Genomic DNA, 14,308 nt, shown 5'->3' with positions numbered 1-14,308 from the left:
GTGTCTATTCATGCTCTCGGTAAAAGCACTGCAATCTATGCTTTAGCAAGTGTACTACTATAAGGAGAAATTGGATACATTTTATTTGTAAACTGCTCTTTTAAAGCTGTCCTACTGTGATGACTGGAAAGGCGAGCTGTGAGGACTAAAGAAGGCTGAAAATATATGAATCATTTAAATTCCTCAGTTTAGGCAGCTTGCTTAATGGTGTGTGTGGGTGGGCGAGCGGTGTGTACCTGGCAAGGTGTAAATAAAAGACAAAGAAAAGACTGATCCAACTGAATTCACATGGCAGATCCCATGCAATGCAGGGGAATAAGAACTTGTCTCAGTATGTTCTTGACTATCTGAATAGATACCACAGATGTTCAGAGGGATTTTTATCTGTTACTGAAACAGTCAAATGTTGAACACAGTTTATTGTAGTTTCCTATTATTTACTTGAAATTTTCTATACTATGTTCAAGCTTTTCTTTTTCTTTTCTTTTTTTTTTGTTAAATAAATCCTGATGCCATCTCTTGCACAGCAGGGATAAACTGGTTTCTAAATAATGCATAAAACATTCATTTAACATACTTATGTACAACTATCACAGAAAAACAATCCTGTTTTACCTCCCCTTCTCGGATAACAATGTCTTTGTGTTTCCCATTTTCAATTATCTTCAAACACATATCTCCTTGAACCTGGTAAAAAAGCTGAAGAAATAAGAATATAGCATTAAGGCAGCTACTCCAAAACTGTACTTTTTATTCTCTATACAAAGAATACATGTATAAATACATTCAATTTGTAGTTGCTGGTATTTGCAGATTTTTTTCTAACAAAAACCAGCTTCTAAAATCTGTTGATTTTTAAAAAGGTACAGAATATGTATTATTTCTGTTATCATGCTAAGAATTAACAATTAATCCAAGAGGTCTGTAACTGTATATAGAGCTATCCTCTGACCTGGTGGAATTCCACTGCCCTGGTTTTACCCTTGGAATTACTTTTTGGAGGGCTCAACATGAAAGTTCAAGCATCCATTAATAACACAAAATAGAAAGCTTAATTTCAGATGTAGCAGGGTCTTTAATCAGTCACATAATATATCAATTCTCCAAATAAGCTCCAAATATGCACACAGAGGTTTTTTTTGTGTACTTTTTCAATTTTTTTAATGGCACTTTCTCATTTGGGAAGAATTGCCCATTTGGAAGCTGTTCTGCTTTACTTTTGTGGATACCTTCAAATCCAGCAACAGCTTCTGCTGTTCCCACTGCGTATATGTAAAAGGGTTACATTCTAAGTGCGTGTAATGACAGAACCATTGAACGCAAAATTCTGTCTTTGGTGACATTTCCATGGCTGTTTTCAGACCAAAACCAGCTCTGCTTTGTGGGGGCTCTGAGGTGCTCAGCTCCTCATGTTTCATGATAGAACTGGGTTACAATCTGTAAGCAGATCTGTATATTTGACCTGAAATAATGGGCATGTTCCCCCTCATTTTTATGTAGTGCAGAACAACAATACTTCCAGAAGTCACTTCTGCCAGGCTTTCCGTGTTCTTTTTACCACATCTAGAAACCAGAGTGCTAGTGCAGCTGAAGTAGTCTGAAACATGATTCAAAGTTAGAACTATAACTGAAAAAATCCTTTATTTATAGCAAGTCACTACAATTTCATTAAAATGCAAAATAAATAGGGGAAAAAAGAAACCACTGAAGCATGAAAACTCCCTGAACTGAACTCTTTCCAAAATTAGAAAAGCCTAATCAATTTTTTTAATCAGTATTATTTCTAAAAGAGTTTTGAAATATTAATACATGCCCCCTGGAATTGAAGAAACACCTCTGCGAACATAAGAAAGAATAAATAAGCTGCCAAGGGAACAAGACAAAAGGGAGAACTGAAGCAACACCAGAAAAACGCTCATGCTGAGAGCTTTTACATGAGTGAAAAGTTCACCTTATGCCAGAGACATCACTACAGATAAATTATAACTCTTGTCTAGAAGGCCACAGTGCCAGGCTACTGATCCTCACTGCAGTCCATTCCCCTGTGTTCTTTTGCTCTGGCTTTCTTTGGCATTTCCGAAGGGCAGCACCCAAAGCTACAGCAGCGCTCCTTCCATTGGGCAGGGCTGGCTGCTCCCTGCATGACACAGAGTGTCAGATCTGAGTGGGGAAATGGCCTCTCCTTCAATTCATAGAAGATTCATCTAAGACTGTATGATCTAGATGGATTGTCCCACCTGCTGTGGGTCCTATGGCAAGGATAATGCTGAACCCTAAAGTATCATTTTGGAAATCTTGAGCTTTGGAGTGTTATTTCCCCTGCAGCTACTGGGGCAGCTAGTACTGAACACGTGCACAGGACATGTCACTGAGGGAAAGGATGACAGAAGTAGAGATCATCCTGGTACTAACATGAATCATGCTGCTGAGAAACCTTACTGGAAATGAAAAACTTTATAGTGGATGTCAGCTATCCAGTTCAGAGGTGAAGCATCACAGTCATAAGGAAAGATTATAAACAGTAAGGTATGAATAAAAAGAACTGTTTTGCAGTGGGAGAGGAGGAATGGCGTGGGCTACACATTGTCAATGAAAGTGTTTTTCTGACTGAATTTAAATAGTACCTTTCACTGTAAATTATGGTCTATTCTTCAAAACTTTTTTTCTTTTAAATTGCCTGAGTGCTTCAGTCATCCATAAATCATCTGATGTAACTGTGATTAAGACAAGTGGCAGCAATTAGTGAATATACTGCTTTGCTTATAATATAACCTGAACTTTTTATCAAGGAAACTGTCAGCTATTTAATATCTCAGCGAGTTACTGTCCACGCCCATTTCAGAGGCCAGATTGACAACACAGTACTGTCTTTTTCTTGGAAACTTCTTTTTTCTACAAACTGACTGACTTTTGCCTTTTGGGCAAATCTAATGTTTTCGTAAGTCTCTCTTGGAAAAAAAAATCAAAAAGCTAGAAGATTCAGGTGTATATGTATGCATATACACAAATATATACACCTATTCTCCCATAGGATACTAAGCCAATAGAGTTCATACCACTTGAAAATATAAGCTTTCCCAGATGTACTGTTCTTACTGGAATAATATAGTACCCATTCTCCCCAGCAGTACTAAAAACTGAGGAAAGGTGCAATATTTCTGTTCTATTAACACATTATTAATGACAAGGCCTCTTGTTACATGAAATATAAATATCTCTTCCTGTAGAAAAGCCTAGAGTTGTATATTGCTACTGTATAATGGCTAAGAATTGGGCATGAATTGTGTCTTTCTGGGTGAAAAACGTGTCTCAAGGAAGAAACAAAGGTTGCTCACCATTCTTTTTATCCTTTCTTACTAAATGGGCTTATTTATGTATTACTGCATTTTCTTCCTTTCTTCTTTTTCTTTTCCAGACTTCAGCATTTTGTTTAGTTTTCTGCTTACTATATGGTATCTTCTCATTATGACTATACTAAAAACAGCTCATTTAATAATGCTCATCTTACCTCTAGAAGTTATGAAGCAACTAGGAGTGCTTCTTTGCTCCAGGCATAACATTATTTCCTAACATTATTATGATCATTAAAACTGCAGATATACCTACAAAACTCAAATGAAAACACCTTAAGACTGAGAGGGTTTTTTAACAATTAATTCAATTTCCCTGAAATATTCTTTGCTGTAGGAGAAATACATTCTCCTTCCTTAGTCTGCTTCACTCTTTTTGATCATGCTTCAAACCTGGCAGTATTATGCCTGCAGGGGAAGGCAGTGCGGCCAGCGCTGAATCACTCTCAAGTATGTACAGGGATATTCCATTCAATTATGAATACTCATGGAGTAAATTATGCTGGCATTTCTGGAGGCTAGAAGAGGAGATGCACAGAGGTAGGAATTCACTGCTGCCATCAGTGGAAGCATTGCTTCCATTGAAGCTGCTTGTCTTGACAGAAGTTCCAACAGAATGGTAGAACCAGTGGATACTACCTTAAAAGAAGCACTAACATCCTCCCCATATTAGCATGGTGAGAATTGCTCCTTCATCCAGGTATGTATATCCTAGCAGAGTAAACAAAGAAGCATCTAGTAGTGGAAGAATACAGGATTTGTAATTGGTTTGTATTGACTAACTAAAAAACCCACAAGTCTATTTTATTTCATGTACAGCAGTGTATGTAATTTAATTTGGATCCACCTTTGATATCAAACTCTGCCTAGACACAGGAACCCAGAGCTCCATGAGGGCTTTGATATCTGACAGCTTACTTACAGAGCTCTAAAGAGAAATGTAATTTAGCAGGATACTTTGAGTTCTGACTGCATCTAAAAATGGAATTTGGGATTGCTCAGCCACTTCTGGGATTAGGCTCTGGCTTGGTATACCCTGGCATGTATTGCTTGTCATATGGCTAAGCACTAAATTAATTTGCAGAGCAAATCAAATTCTGATGTAGGAGTAGAGCCTGGGTGTTCTCCAGACTTCAGTGGTGACTGATCTATTTGAGTAAAGAAAAACAATTTTCTCCCTTTATCATCACAAAGGTTTTTCAGCCATCAGAAGTCTACAGGACAAATAGATAAGGAAGGTAGAGAAAACTATGTTGAAGGCTTCTGGTGTGATTTGGTTTTTTATTTCCCTCTGCTCATTTACATGTCATCTCTGAGACCTGAATACTAGCCAAAACTCATACCAACAATCTTATGCAGCAAAACTATTTCTGAAGACACAATCTCCTCCTTCTGATGCAAAAAGATCATAATTCTTATTACATTTCAATAGGAGCTTCGTTTCTTATTAAAATATTCCAAGAGTCTTTACCAGATAAATGTGAGTTTTTTTAAATGTAAAGAAGCAAAAATGTTTCTCTTGCTTTGTTGTGATGCAGGTTCTCAGATTTATTTGGGATATAAGCACCACAAAACAACCTACAGGAAAGCTCATCTATCCCCACTTTCCCCTTGTTTTCAGACATCCACTCTCCTTATAAAATGCAAAGGGCAAATTGATCTGATAAGGGAGAGTTTTTCAAAAGCATGCTGACTGGAGAGCAGCATACACTAGAAGGAGTCAGGCTGCATTTAGGCAGATAATCTGTCAGAAACTGGAGCCAAGTCTTACTTGTGGTGTCTGTGGGAGAGGGAGAGAGAAATCAAAAAAGAGAAATCAAAACTCAGGTCAACAAAACTCAGATGAGTTGTGGCAGATATGACCTCAAAACTGTATCAGGTTTCAAAGCATGAAGTCGTATCTCTGTCAGACCATGTGAATGTGCTAGAAGAAGCTGAAGAAATTCACCAAGATAATCAAAAGAGGGGGAACTCCTTCTTTGAGAGTTTTCTTTAGGACTGCAGTATGAGGGCTTTGGTCTGTGACGCTGTGTCAGTAATTAGGTGGCTCTATCCATAGGAAATAACCTAGATGCTGAGAGCAGAAACTAAGGGTAAAATACAGCACAGTGAGACTTGTAAATCCAAGTGGGGTTTGTGCTAATGCAAATGTGTTGCAGGTGGTGGATGAAAGGCTGATTTGAATTTCTCTGCATGGAACTGCACTGTTTTACATAGACTCAACATCAGAATGTAAATTGTTAAGAAATCAAAGTCAGCGAAATCAAAGTAAGTGGAGATTCACTGTGTGTATGTGTAAGTGGTGGACTAACGTGGGTAAAGAGACAGCAGCCTAACTACTTTTGTAATTCTAGATTTAGCTGTTAGCATATCTCGCTATTCTCCGAAGCAGCCCACACAATGCAGTAAATAAATTCTGAATTATTGTACTAGAGCTAGGATTTGTTATGATCCTGGGGTTTCTCTGTCATTAACTTTCTCCAAAATATATGGTCCCTTTGAGTTTTCACTTATTTCTTTGGAAGAAGGTTTGTTTTTGTTTTTTTTCTACCCTCAGGCTTTACAAATAAGTAAAAATGCAATAAATACACCATGAAGCCTGTAGGCTATGTTAACACTGAAATTCTTCTTGTCACAAATTCTATGGTATGATGAAAAATCCAAGACAAAGATATGTTGAGGACTGTTCCCTAGTACCTGCTACCCCATAACTGTGAGGGGTTGAGCACAAGAAGACATAGTCTCAAGCTATGCCAGGGGAGGCTTGGGTTGAACAGCAGAAAGAATTTCTTCATGGATAGGGTGGTCAGGCATTGAAATGGCTGCCCAGGGAAGTGGTGGAGTGATCATTCCTGGAGGTGTTCAGAAACAATTGGACATGATACTCAGTGCCATGGTCTAAATGACAAGGTGGTTTCAGTCAAAGGTTGGACTCAATGATCTTGGCAGTGTTTTCCAATCTTAGTGATTCTGAGATTCTGTGATCATGTCAGGCCTGCCACAGAAACTTTCAGTGGCCTCATCAAGTTTACTACACAAGAATTGTAGTCACTAGTCCAGAGAACCCAAAACTCTCTTGACAAATGACACACATCAGAATAATTATTCATTTGAAACCCTCAGAACTCCTTATGTAGCACACACACTTCCTAGAAAGTTCTGTCAGTATTAGATACATAGGTCCATCCTCACAGCGCTTTTTTGCCATGTTCTGACAGAAGATGCATTTCCCAAAGCATTTCATTTTGAATGAGTCAGATTTAGAGGCAGAGAATGTCTGAGTAGATGTTTGCTGGCTACATCTATTCTGATGGAGAAGGGAGCAAAAGGGAACTTTACAAATAAGAATGAATATGACTTCCTGGTAAATTCCAGCCGAAGACTGTGAATGGCTTAACTCTTGTAAGTTGCAGCTTCAAATTTCTTTTTAAAAAACCTGTCCAATGTAACACAGTCTCAGGTATGAGACTCTTTTTGTGCAGAATGGTGGCAAAGAAGTAGTCCACAGAAGTCTAAGAAGGCAGTCAAGAGCTACAGAGAAAACTAAGAAGGAACAAAATATAAGAGTTATTTAGGAAATGGCTGCTTCTTGAGAGGAGGAAAGAAATTGTGCTAGACCAGATGTCATTTTAGCCTAAATGGCTGTTCAGGAGACAATTCTAAAAGGTTTTGAAGAGACTTCAAATCAAGCCTCTGGTTTTTTTTCCTCCTAATTAGCCAGTCAGACCTAATCTTCCTGATACACCTGCACGTTAATGACACCAGCAGAGCAGCTCGGGAGCAGGAGGATGCTCCTCATCTTTTATCTCTGCATGCCCACCCTTTGCTGCTGTGCAGACTTTCAAGCACAAGTTCTGCCACAGGACACTTCATAAACTGTGTGATAGCAGGCACAAGATAGTGAGTGGACTGATATAAACAATCCTAAATTTAACTTTCTCTCCAAACCAACCCTTCTTTGCTATGGGAATACTACCAGCAGAACAGTATCAGCTAAATTTGCCTGAAGCATTTGTGGGTTTTCACATTTGTGATTTGGCCTGCTGACAGTATGTCTATATAGTCTGCCTTCAAATTATCACCCAGAACTATAAATTACCCTTTTTCTGACAAAATAATGAGCTGAATGCGGCTTTGAATGGTGCTTTTTTAATCCCAAATCTAAATTAGGAATATGCCCTTTTGCTAGGATACTCTCTACCTCACAATTCTTCTCTAATGAGAAACATGGTTCTAAGTTAGATCACAGGAAGGTATAAATGTGTCTGATAAAAAGCTATGGTAAAATGCAATGAATAACTATAACTCACTATCTGGTACTTTTATAAAACTGAAGAAAATTGGCCCATATGTTAAACTGGTACATAACGTATACTGCTTCTGATGTGTGTATTGCCAAATTTCCGATGATATAGGGTTGTTATGTTTCCATTTTTGGTTTTTGAATAACTGTGGGAAGCTTATTATGTAAATGAGCATGTACTGGTACCTAAAAAACCTTGTTTCCACTTGAGTTAGCAACAACATCAATATGCAACAGTAAATTAAAAATTACGCCTTTATAGATATGGCTAACTTTTTATATTGTTGAGAAGTCTGAGTTTATAAAAGGGTAGGCCATGTTATTTACAAATACAGGAACATCTTGCAACATGAAAAAAAAAAAGTTACATTAAATCAGCCTAACTTTTATTTTAAGGAATCCCAGGCAGTGTGATGGCCTGGTCCCAAGTGGCCAGAGTTCTCCCTGCACAGCCCATGAGAAGGGACAGAGTGGACTGTGTTGGTAACCTGGCACATGATGGATGTGCCTGTGCCCACAGCCACAGGTGGGCTGAGAGATGATAGTGACACTCCAACACAGGTGGGAGTCTCGGATAAATCGGCATCTGCTCTTCCAGAGCTGTGTGTCTGTAAGGACTACACGCGCCTGCACAGCACAGTTAGAACAGGAAACCAATGAAGGCTCTTGTGAAATGCTGGGGTGGGTTTGAGGAGAATTGTTTCGATGATAAATAAATGAATTTTTCTTTCTCTTTGAAAGGGTTTATAGAAACTTGACCCACTTCTGCCTTAAACTACATAGATACTTAGGCTTGAGTTTCCAAAGATATTAAAAATTAGGTTGCCAAATGTCATTGGAACGACATGAAGTTAAATTATTCTGCTGGGAAGCAAGGAAAATTGTCTCCATCCTGCACCCTTACTTTCAGGCCTCTAGTAATCACTTTCCTTTAGGATTCTTTCAGAGCCAGTGGTGGTGAAGTCCCCAGGCAGAGCAAGCAATTCCAAGAAAAAGGCAGTAAACAAAGAAGGCATAAATTGTTACAATTTTGTTAGGTTTCTACTCTTTCTTCCTCCATGCTGCATTTGGTGCAATGGCTACTCACAACTCAAAGTTGGAATGACTTTGAGCCACCAGTGGAATGGCTTTGAGCACAGGGGAATGATGTGAAAAATATTTAAAGACTCTATTCTTTCCAAATTCAAATGAAAGCTGAAAAGCTGATGATTCTCACAAAGTCCACAAAAAATGTAATGTCTAGGGAATTAAAATATTTTTGATTTTTGAAAGTTACTTTTAAAATACAGACCAATCTTCTGCAATAAAATATCATTTTAAAATATTATTACCTGATATAAAATATCAGGTAATTCAGGATATAAAATATCCTGAATAAAAATAAAATATCAGGATATAGAATATCATTATCAAATATCATTAAAGTTCTGTTCCAAAATGTTGAAAATTGGACATGTCAGAACACTTTCTCTAGTTTCCTGTTGGAAGTGATAGGTCTGATCTCACGTGCTTTTTTTCAAACAAAATGCACAGATGACGTATGGTTCTGGTGAATGTTTAAGCCTATGAATATATCTAATAAACACAACAGCACTGAGCCTGGCATTGCTAATCTGTAGTTTCAAAAGTAGCTACATTTAATCATTATAGATAAATCAAAGTAAATAAACAATCTATAAGTTACCTCTTCTCCTTCTTCAATATGATAATCCTTCCTTTCATTTGGCCCTCCAACAAACATCACATTTAATTGATAGCGATGCCTAGAAGAGAAAGTGACATTTTGAAGCTACTTCTGTTCATGATGTTCTTTATTTCATTTATTTTTTTAAATTCTTTTAGGACAGTGAGACCATGAAACAATGTTGAGTGGAAAGCAACAGCCAGTACAAGAACTCATAGACCTTGGATGCATCTCTCTTCTCTGGCACTGTCCTGTTGGGTGACCTGAGGCCAAGTACCTCCCTCCTGGTGTTTCAATGCCTCTAGCTATGAAAAGGGGACAACAGTAGCTGCCAGCAGTGAAAAGAGCTTTGAATTGAAAAAATAAAGAATGTTACCTAAGAGACAAGAACTAGAAAAGAGGCTTTTCAACCTGAGCTGATTATGTAAAGGTAAAACTCTTAAAAGTTAATAAAGGTAAAAACATACTTCCCCCCCCCCCCCCCCCATTGGTAGAATTACCAGCAATACTGATGGTAAGAATTGCCAGCTAATTTCTGTTCTGCTTATACTGGTTTGCTAAGTTGGAATAACATTACAATGGTTTCATAGTGGTTGTGGCTATTTCAGAAAAGGAGATTCCAGGCCATTTCTTAACTCTGCCCCTCTTAAGAGCTCCAGTGAGCATTCCTCTCAGCTATCACAAGTAATGGCTATCACCCCAATTATTTATCAGTCCATTCACACTAATATAAAGGTAGGGTAGTAAGTTTTCCTTTACTAAACAACCCCCTCAAAATCAGGCTTGTTAGCTGTGAATCAAAATTTGTTTGTCTGCTCTTTGACAAGTGAACTGAGATGTATTAACCTCTGCTTTGCAATGAGGCAGTTCTGGGCAGTAACATGGAAAAAGCAGGGCCATGATGCCCGGAAACACAGGGAACAACAACGACTGTCCCTGTGTCAGCACCTTATAAGCCTTAATTGAGTGAGGCAGTTCTGAGCGGTGGCACATACATATTCAATCTGCTACCCTTATCACTTTTTCTGTGAAGAGCATTTAAATGATAATGTCCAACACAGTGGAGACTACTAAAGCGGTTAACAAGTGACAAATTAGTTGGTCAAATTAAACTAAAGAATTAGAATTGACTGTTCTCTCCATAGGAAGCTGTATATTTTACAGCACTGGGCTTCATATCTGTATCATAAAATAAGGAACTGAAATCCAAATTGTTTGTACCATGCAGATTAAATATTCCTTTTCAACAGCACACTGCAATGCTTCTGCATTAATGAACACTTCTACTAAAGAAGGGTAGGATGACCCAAACAGCAGCAATACAGATAATAATTAATGAAATAAATGAAAATTAACCCTGAAGAATAAAACAAGAGAAAGGCAATCTGTGAGTATCTTGTAGTCTGCTGTTAAGATGGGTTAATTTTTTTTTATAAACATTCAGTTTTGTTAGTAGTTCACTAAGTGAAAGGGAGAATACTGCTATAAAACAATTGCTGCTTGACTTCTTAAATTGGCAAATCTACGATTAATTATCCCATAGATTTACCTGGGCCTTATGTAATGCACAGGCTATGGGTTAATCATTCAATCATTAATAAACGTATACTGACACCATCAAAAGAGTCCAGCTATGAAATATGAGGAGAAACTCCAATAGGTAAGTCTGCCCACCTTGCTAAATAAAGTTATCTGGTTAATATAGTTGCTTTAGATATTGTTATATTTAACTATTACTTATTGTTATGAAATATCATAACAAAGAAAAGTTTCAGTTAAGACTGCCAAAATGCAGTTAGGAGTATTGTAAAGGTTTCAGGGATGTGAAAATTACTTGACTGTACTATGGTTAGAATGAGGACCTAATTAAGTTTAGTATTAAGAGTATTAAGTTTTCCATACTCATACATTTCTCTTCTCAATCCCATAAAGAAAATTATATCAGCAGGTAACCCTTTAAAAACATAAGACTACAAAGAATCAGATGGTCCATGACCACACTTAGTCCTTTTGGTAAACATTATATTTTGCACTCAGAAGAGCTTTAGAAGGCCCTGCAAAAAACAGCTGTGTCAAGGGGTTTGATTTTGCACTAATTGCTCATTGCTGAGGTTAAAAAGCATTTAAACTTACAAGATAGTGTCATTAAAATGCAACTGTCAGAGCTGCAATTTAATTAGATGTATGGTTTTCTTGACTTTGGTAAAACTCTGAATAGGCCTCAATTCAGGAATTGAGGTTTTGTGTTGAAATCCCAAATAGGTGTTTAAAAATTGTGATCCTCAAATGTATGGAACACAATGTCATAAAAGCCTGAAAGCTGTAATACCAAAAGCTCCACTGATTTGCTGTCAGACCTAGTTTTAACTGTTAAGTCTCCCTTGAAACAAAGTAAGTTACTCAAATTTTGAGAAGATTGCCTTATACATCTCTACATAACACATGAAGGATCAAGCCTTTGAAAAAAATGTTGAAAATCTCTTAGTTGCTTCTTGAAAAATCACCTAAAACCTTTTGGAAAATCCTGAAAGCATTTAGGTAGCACCAGATGCAGGTGGTGGTAGACTCAGAACCCATGAAGTAGATGCTTTTACTCTCCTTCTACATAGGCGAAAGCCATGTTGGAAAAATGGATTTTGTTTTAAACTATGCAATTTTTATCATAAAAAATGTTTCTCATTTCACTGTAACTTCTTAAAATGTTTATGGGCAAAGGCTTATGATAGATGCCACGTTCCAGATTTACTCAAGGTTTACAGAATTATTAGTAAGCAGCACAGAACAGTGTGGTAAACACAAAGAAGATTCTTTGTACTGATAAGGAAAGAAACAGGTGCATATTCCATATACTAAAATACTAAAATTTTCCCATTATCACTGGTAAGCTTCAGAAATTAATATACTTCACAAAATGCTTCCTAAATCCCTTTTGAAAAAGAAAGAAATGGGGACACTTGTAGTGATTCAAGTTTCAGAGTTTTTCAGTTCTACACACAGCTGTAGTTTCAACACAGACATGGCAGTAATTATGTACTCTTTACCTTTTCTTTGTCTTGTAACCATTGCTTTGAAAAGTAACCCTTGCCCCTGTGAATAGAAATTAACATCACCGATACATTACTGCCCATTCAGCTGTTCATTAGAGATAGCACTTAAGGGAAGGGCAAGAGGCATTTTTTTTTTTGTTTTTTAAAATTACTAAAATTGTAAAGAAAGTTTTTTTAAATCAAAGAAAACGCTTTTTCATTTCTTTATAAAACCTGGGTCTGTGTCACTCCTTAGAGAGAATACATTATAATGAAAGCTTTCTGCATACAGAGTTTTAGACAATATATTTTCTCCTCAGCTTCACTGACAAAGAAATCCTCATTAATATTTTGAGACACATTGAATAATTTACATTGGAATTTGTTTACAAGCTTTGACACAGAGCATATGCATGGTGTACATATAACTCCATAATGCCCACACCTTTTTTCCTTATACTGTCTCATTCAGAATACTGTAAATTGTTGTAAACTACCCCTTCAGGGTCCCTACCTTCCCACCTAACAGATCTGGAAATGACCTGGAAATCTGATCCTCTGATACTGCTGCCCTTCCTTTTTCCTTGTTTTTCAGTGATTTAGCCTTCTGATTTTGATTGCTCCTGCAGCTTTGGCTCCTCTGTGACGTTGGAATGATTCTCAGCAGCTTTAGCTACTTCAGGTTGTAATTTGGTTTTGGATGTGATGCCATCTCCTCCAATTTCTAGGACTTTGTTGTCACAGAGCCTGACATAAATTCTCTTAACTCAGTCTCCCTGCCTCCTAGTGACTTTGAGTTGAGACAGGTATCTTGTATTCAAGTTGATCTTTGCAGATTCTGCTGAGTTACCGCAAATCAGATTTCACTCACTTTCAGTTCTTTGGAACAGCACTCAGGCTGCAGCCTGAGAGGAACTATGGTTCCTTATTAATCTTTACCACGTATGCATTGTTGCAGCTTCCTCTTATAGCTAGGAATATCTGTATATATAATAACTTGGTAAAAAAACCCCAAAATCTTCATTTACTTACATAAGCTTATTGCAAACAGGTGGCAAAAAGGCAGTTTTGTTTTCTTCTATCCATTTTCTTACATTCACAAGAAGCTCCATGGTCCAGCACCTATGAAACTTTTGCCCGAGATATCAGAATTTGCGGAGTGCTTTTTCTGTGAGCAGACTGCTTGTGATTCCAACCCCAGTGCTCAGGGGATTGGCTGGTAGCAGAGGTGTCTTCAGGCTTCAGTGTCAAAAGGGACAGGTCCATCAGCCAAAGGTTACTTCATAGGGAGCACTAATGCTCCAGCAGCTTGGCTAATAATTGACTAGTGTTTTTAAAATATATATTTTTACTGGAGACTGGATTTTACCTACAGAGGGTTTCTTAATTCTCTTTATTGCATCAACTGGAGTGTGAACGTTACCTCTACAAAAATGGTCTTGTTACACAGTCAGAAAAAGAATGGGTGAGGCTGAGGCATTCACTCCTTTCTAATACAGAAACCTTCCTTCAACATTCTAAGGCTGAATGTTTGTGGTATGTGTATTTGTTTGAAAATACTGGGATCTCCTTTTGCGAAGTAGCCAAAATACAGATGTGTCCTGAATTTGTAAGACGAAGAGTAGCTGACCATAAATGCTCATCTTAGTTTGATCTGCTCTGCCGATGTATAGCAGGGCTTGTGGAGAGCTGACCCTGATTCTGTGATGCCCTTTGGGAAAGTGCATCAAATTGTCAGGCAAAAAAGAAACTGAGAAGAACCAGACTTTCCAGATCTTCATTAATCTATATTCCCTCACAAGTTGCTGTTCAAGATGTACACAGTTGCTACAGAACTGCTCGCTCTGTTCCCTGCCACCCCCAATTTTTTTAATAAATAAATCTATAAAGAGACTCCAAACACACGAGTGGGTAAACAAAAAAATCCCAAGACATTACAATATCT

General features: G+C 37.6%; 1 protein-coding gene across 2 annotated transcripts in view; it reads right to left on the bottom strand.

Moving 5' to 3' along the window:
- Positions 1-13,616, bottom strand: part of HAAO (3-hydroxyanthranilate 3,4-dioxygenase) — a 33,892-nt gene extending 20,276 nt beyond the window's left edge. Inside the window, exons 1-3 of one of the 2 annotated variants that reach the window (XM_038133319.1) lie at positions 13,396-13,613; positions 9,338-9,416; positions 616-699 (exon numbers count right to left, since the gene is read on the bottom strand). In XM_038133319.1, the coding sequence (XP_037989247.1) occupies positions 616-699; positions 9,338-9,416; positions 13,396-13,475 (243 nt within the window). In that variant the 5' untranslated portion in view covers positions 13,476-13,613. Of the gene's footprint in view, positions 1-615; positions 700-9,337; positions 9,417-13,395 lie in introns of both variants that reach the window. The other variant, XM_038133320.1, reaches the window with a different exon arrangement.
- Between the last annotated feature and the right edge of the window lie 692 nt (positions 13,617-14,308).

The sequence above is a fragment of the Motacilla alba genome, chromosome 3 (genome assembly GCF_015832195.1).
Source record: "Motacilla alba alba isolate MOTALB_02 chromosome 3, Motacilla_alba_V1.0_pri, whole genome shotgun sequence".
In the NCBI taxonomy this organism is placed as follows: domain Eukaryota; kingdom Metazoa; phylum Chordata; class Aves; order Passeriformes; family Motacillidae; genus Motacilla; species Motacilla alba.
The sequence above is the reverse complement of the archived record's forward strand: the minus strand, read 5'-3'. Positions and strand labels throughout refer to the sequence as shown.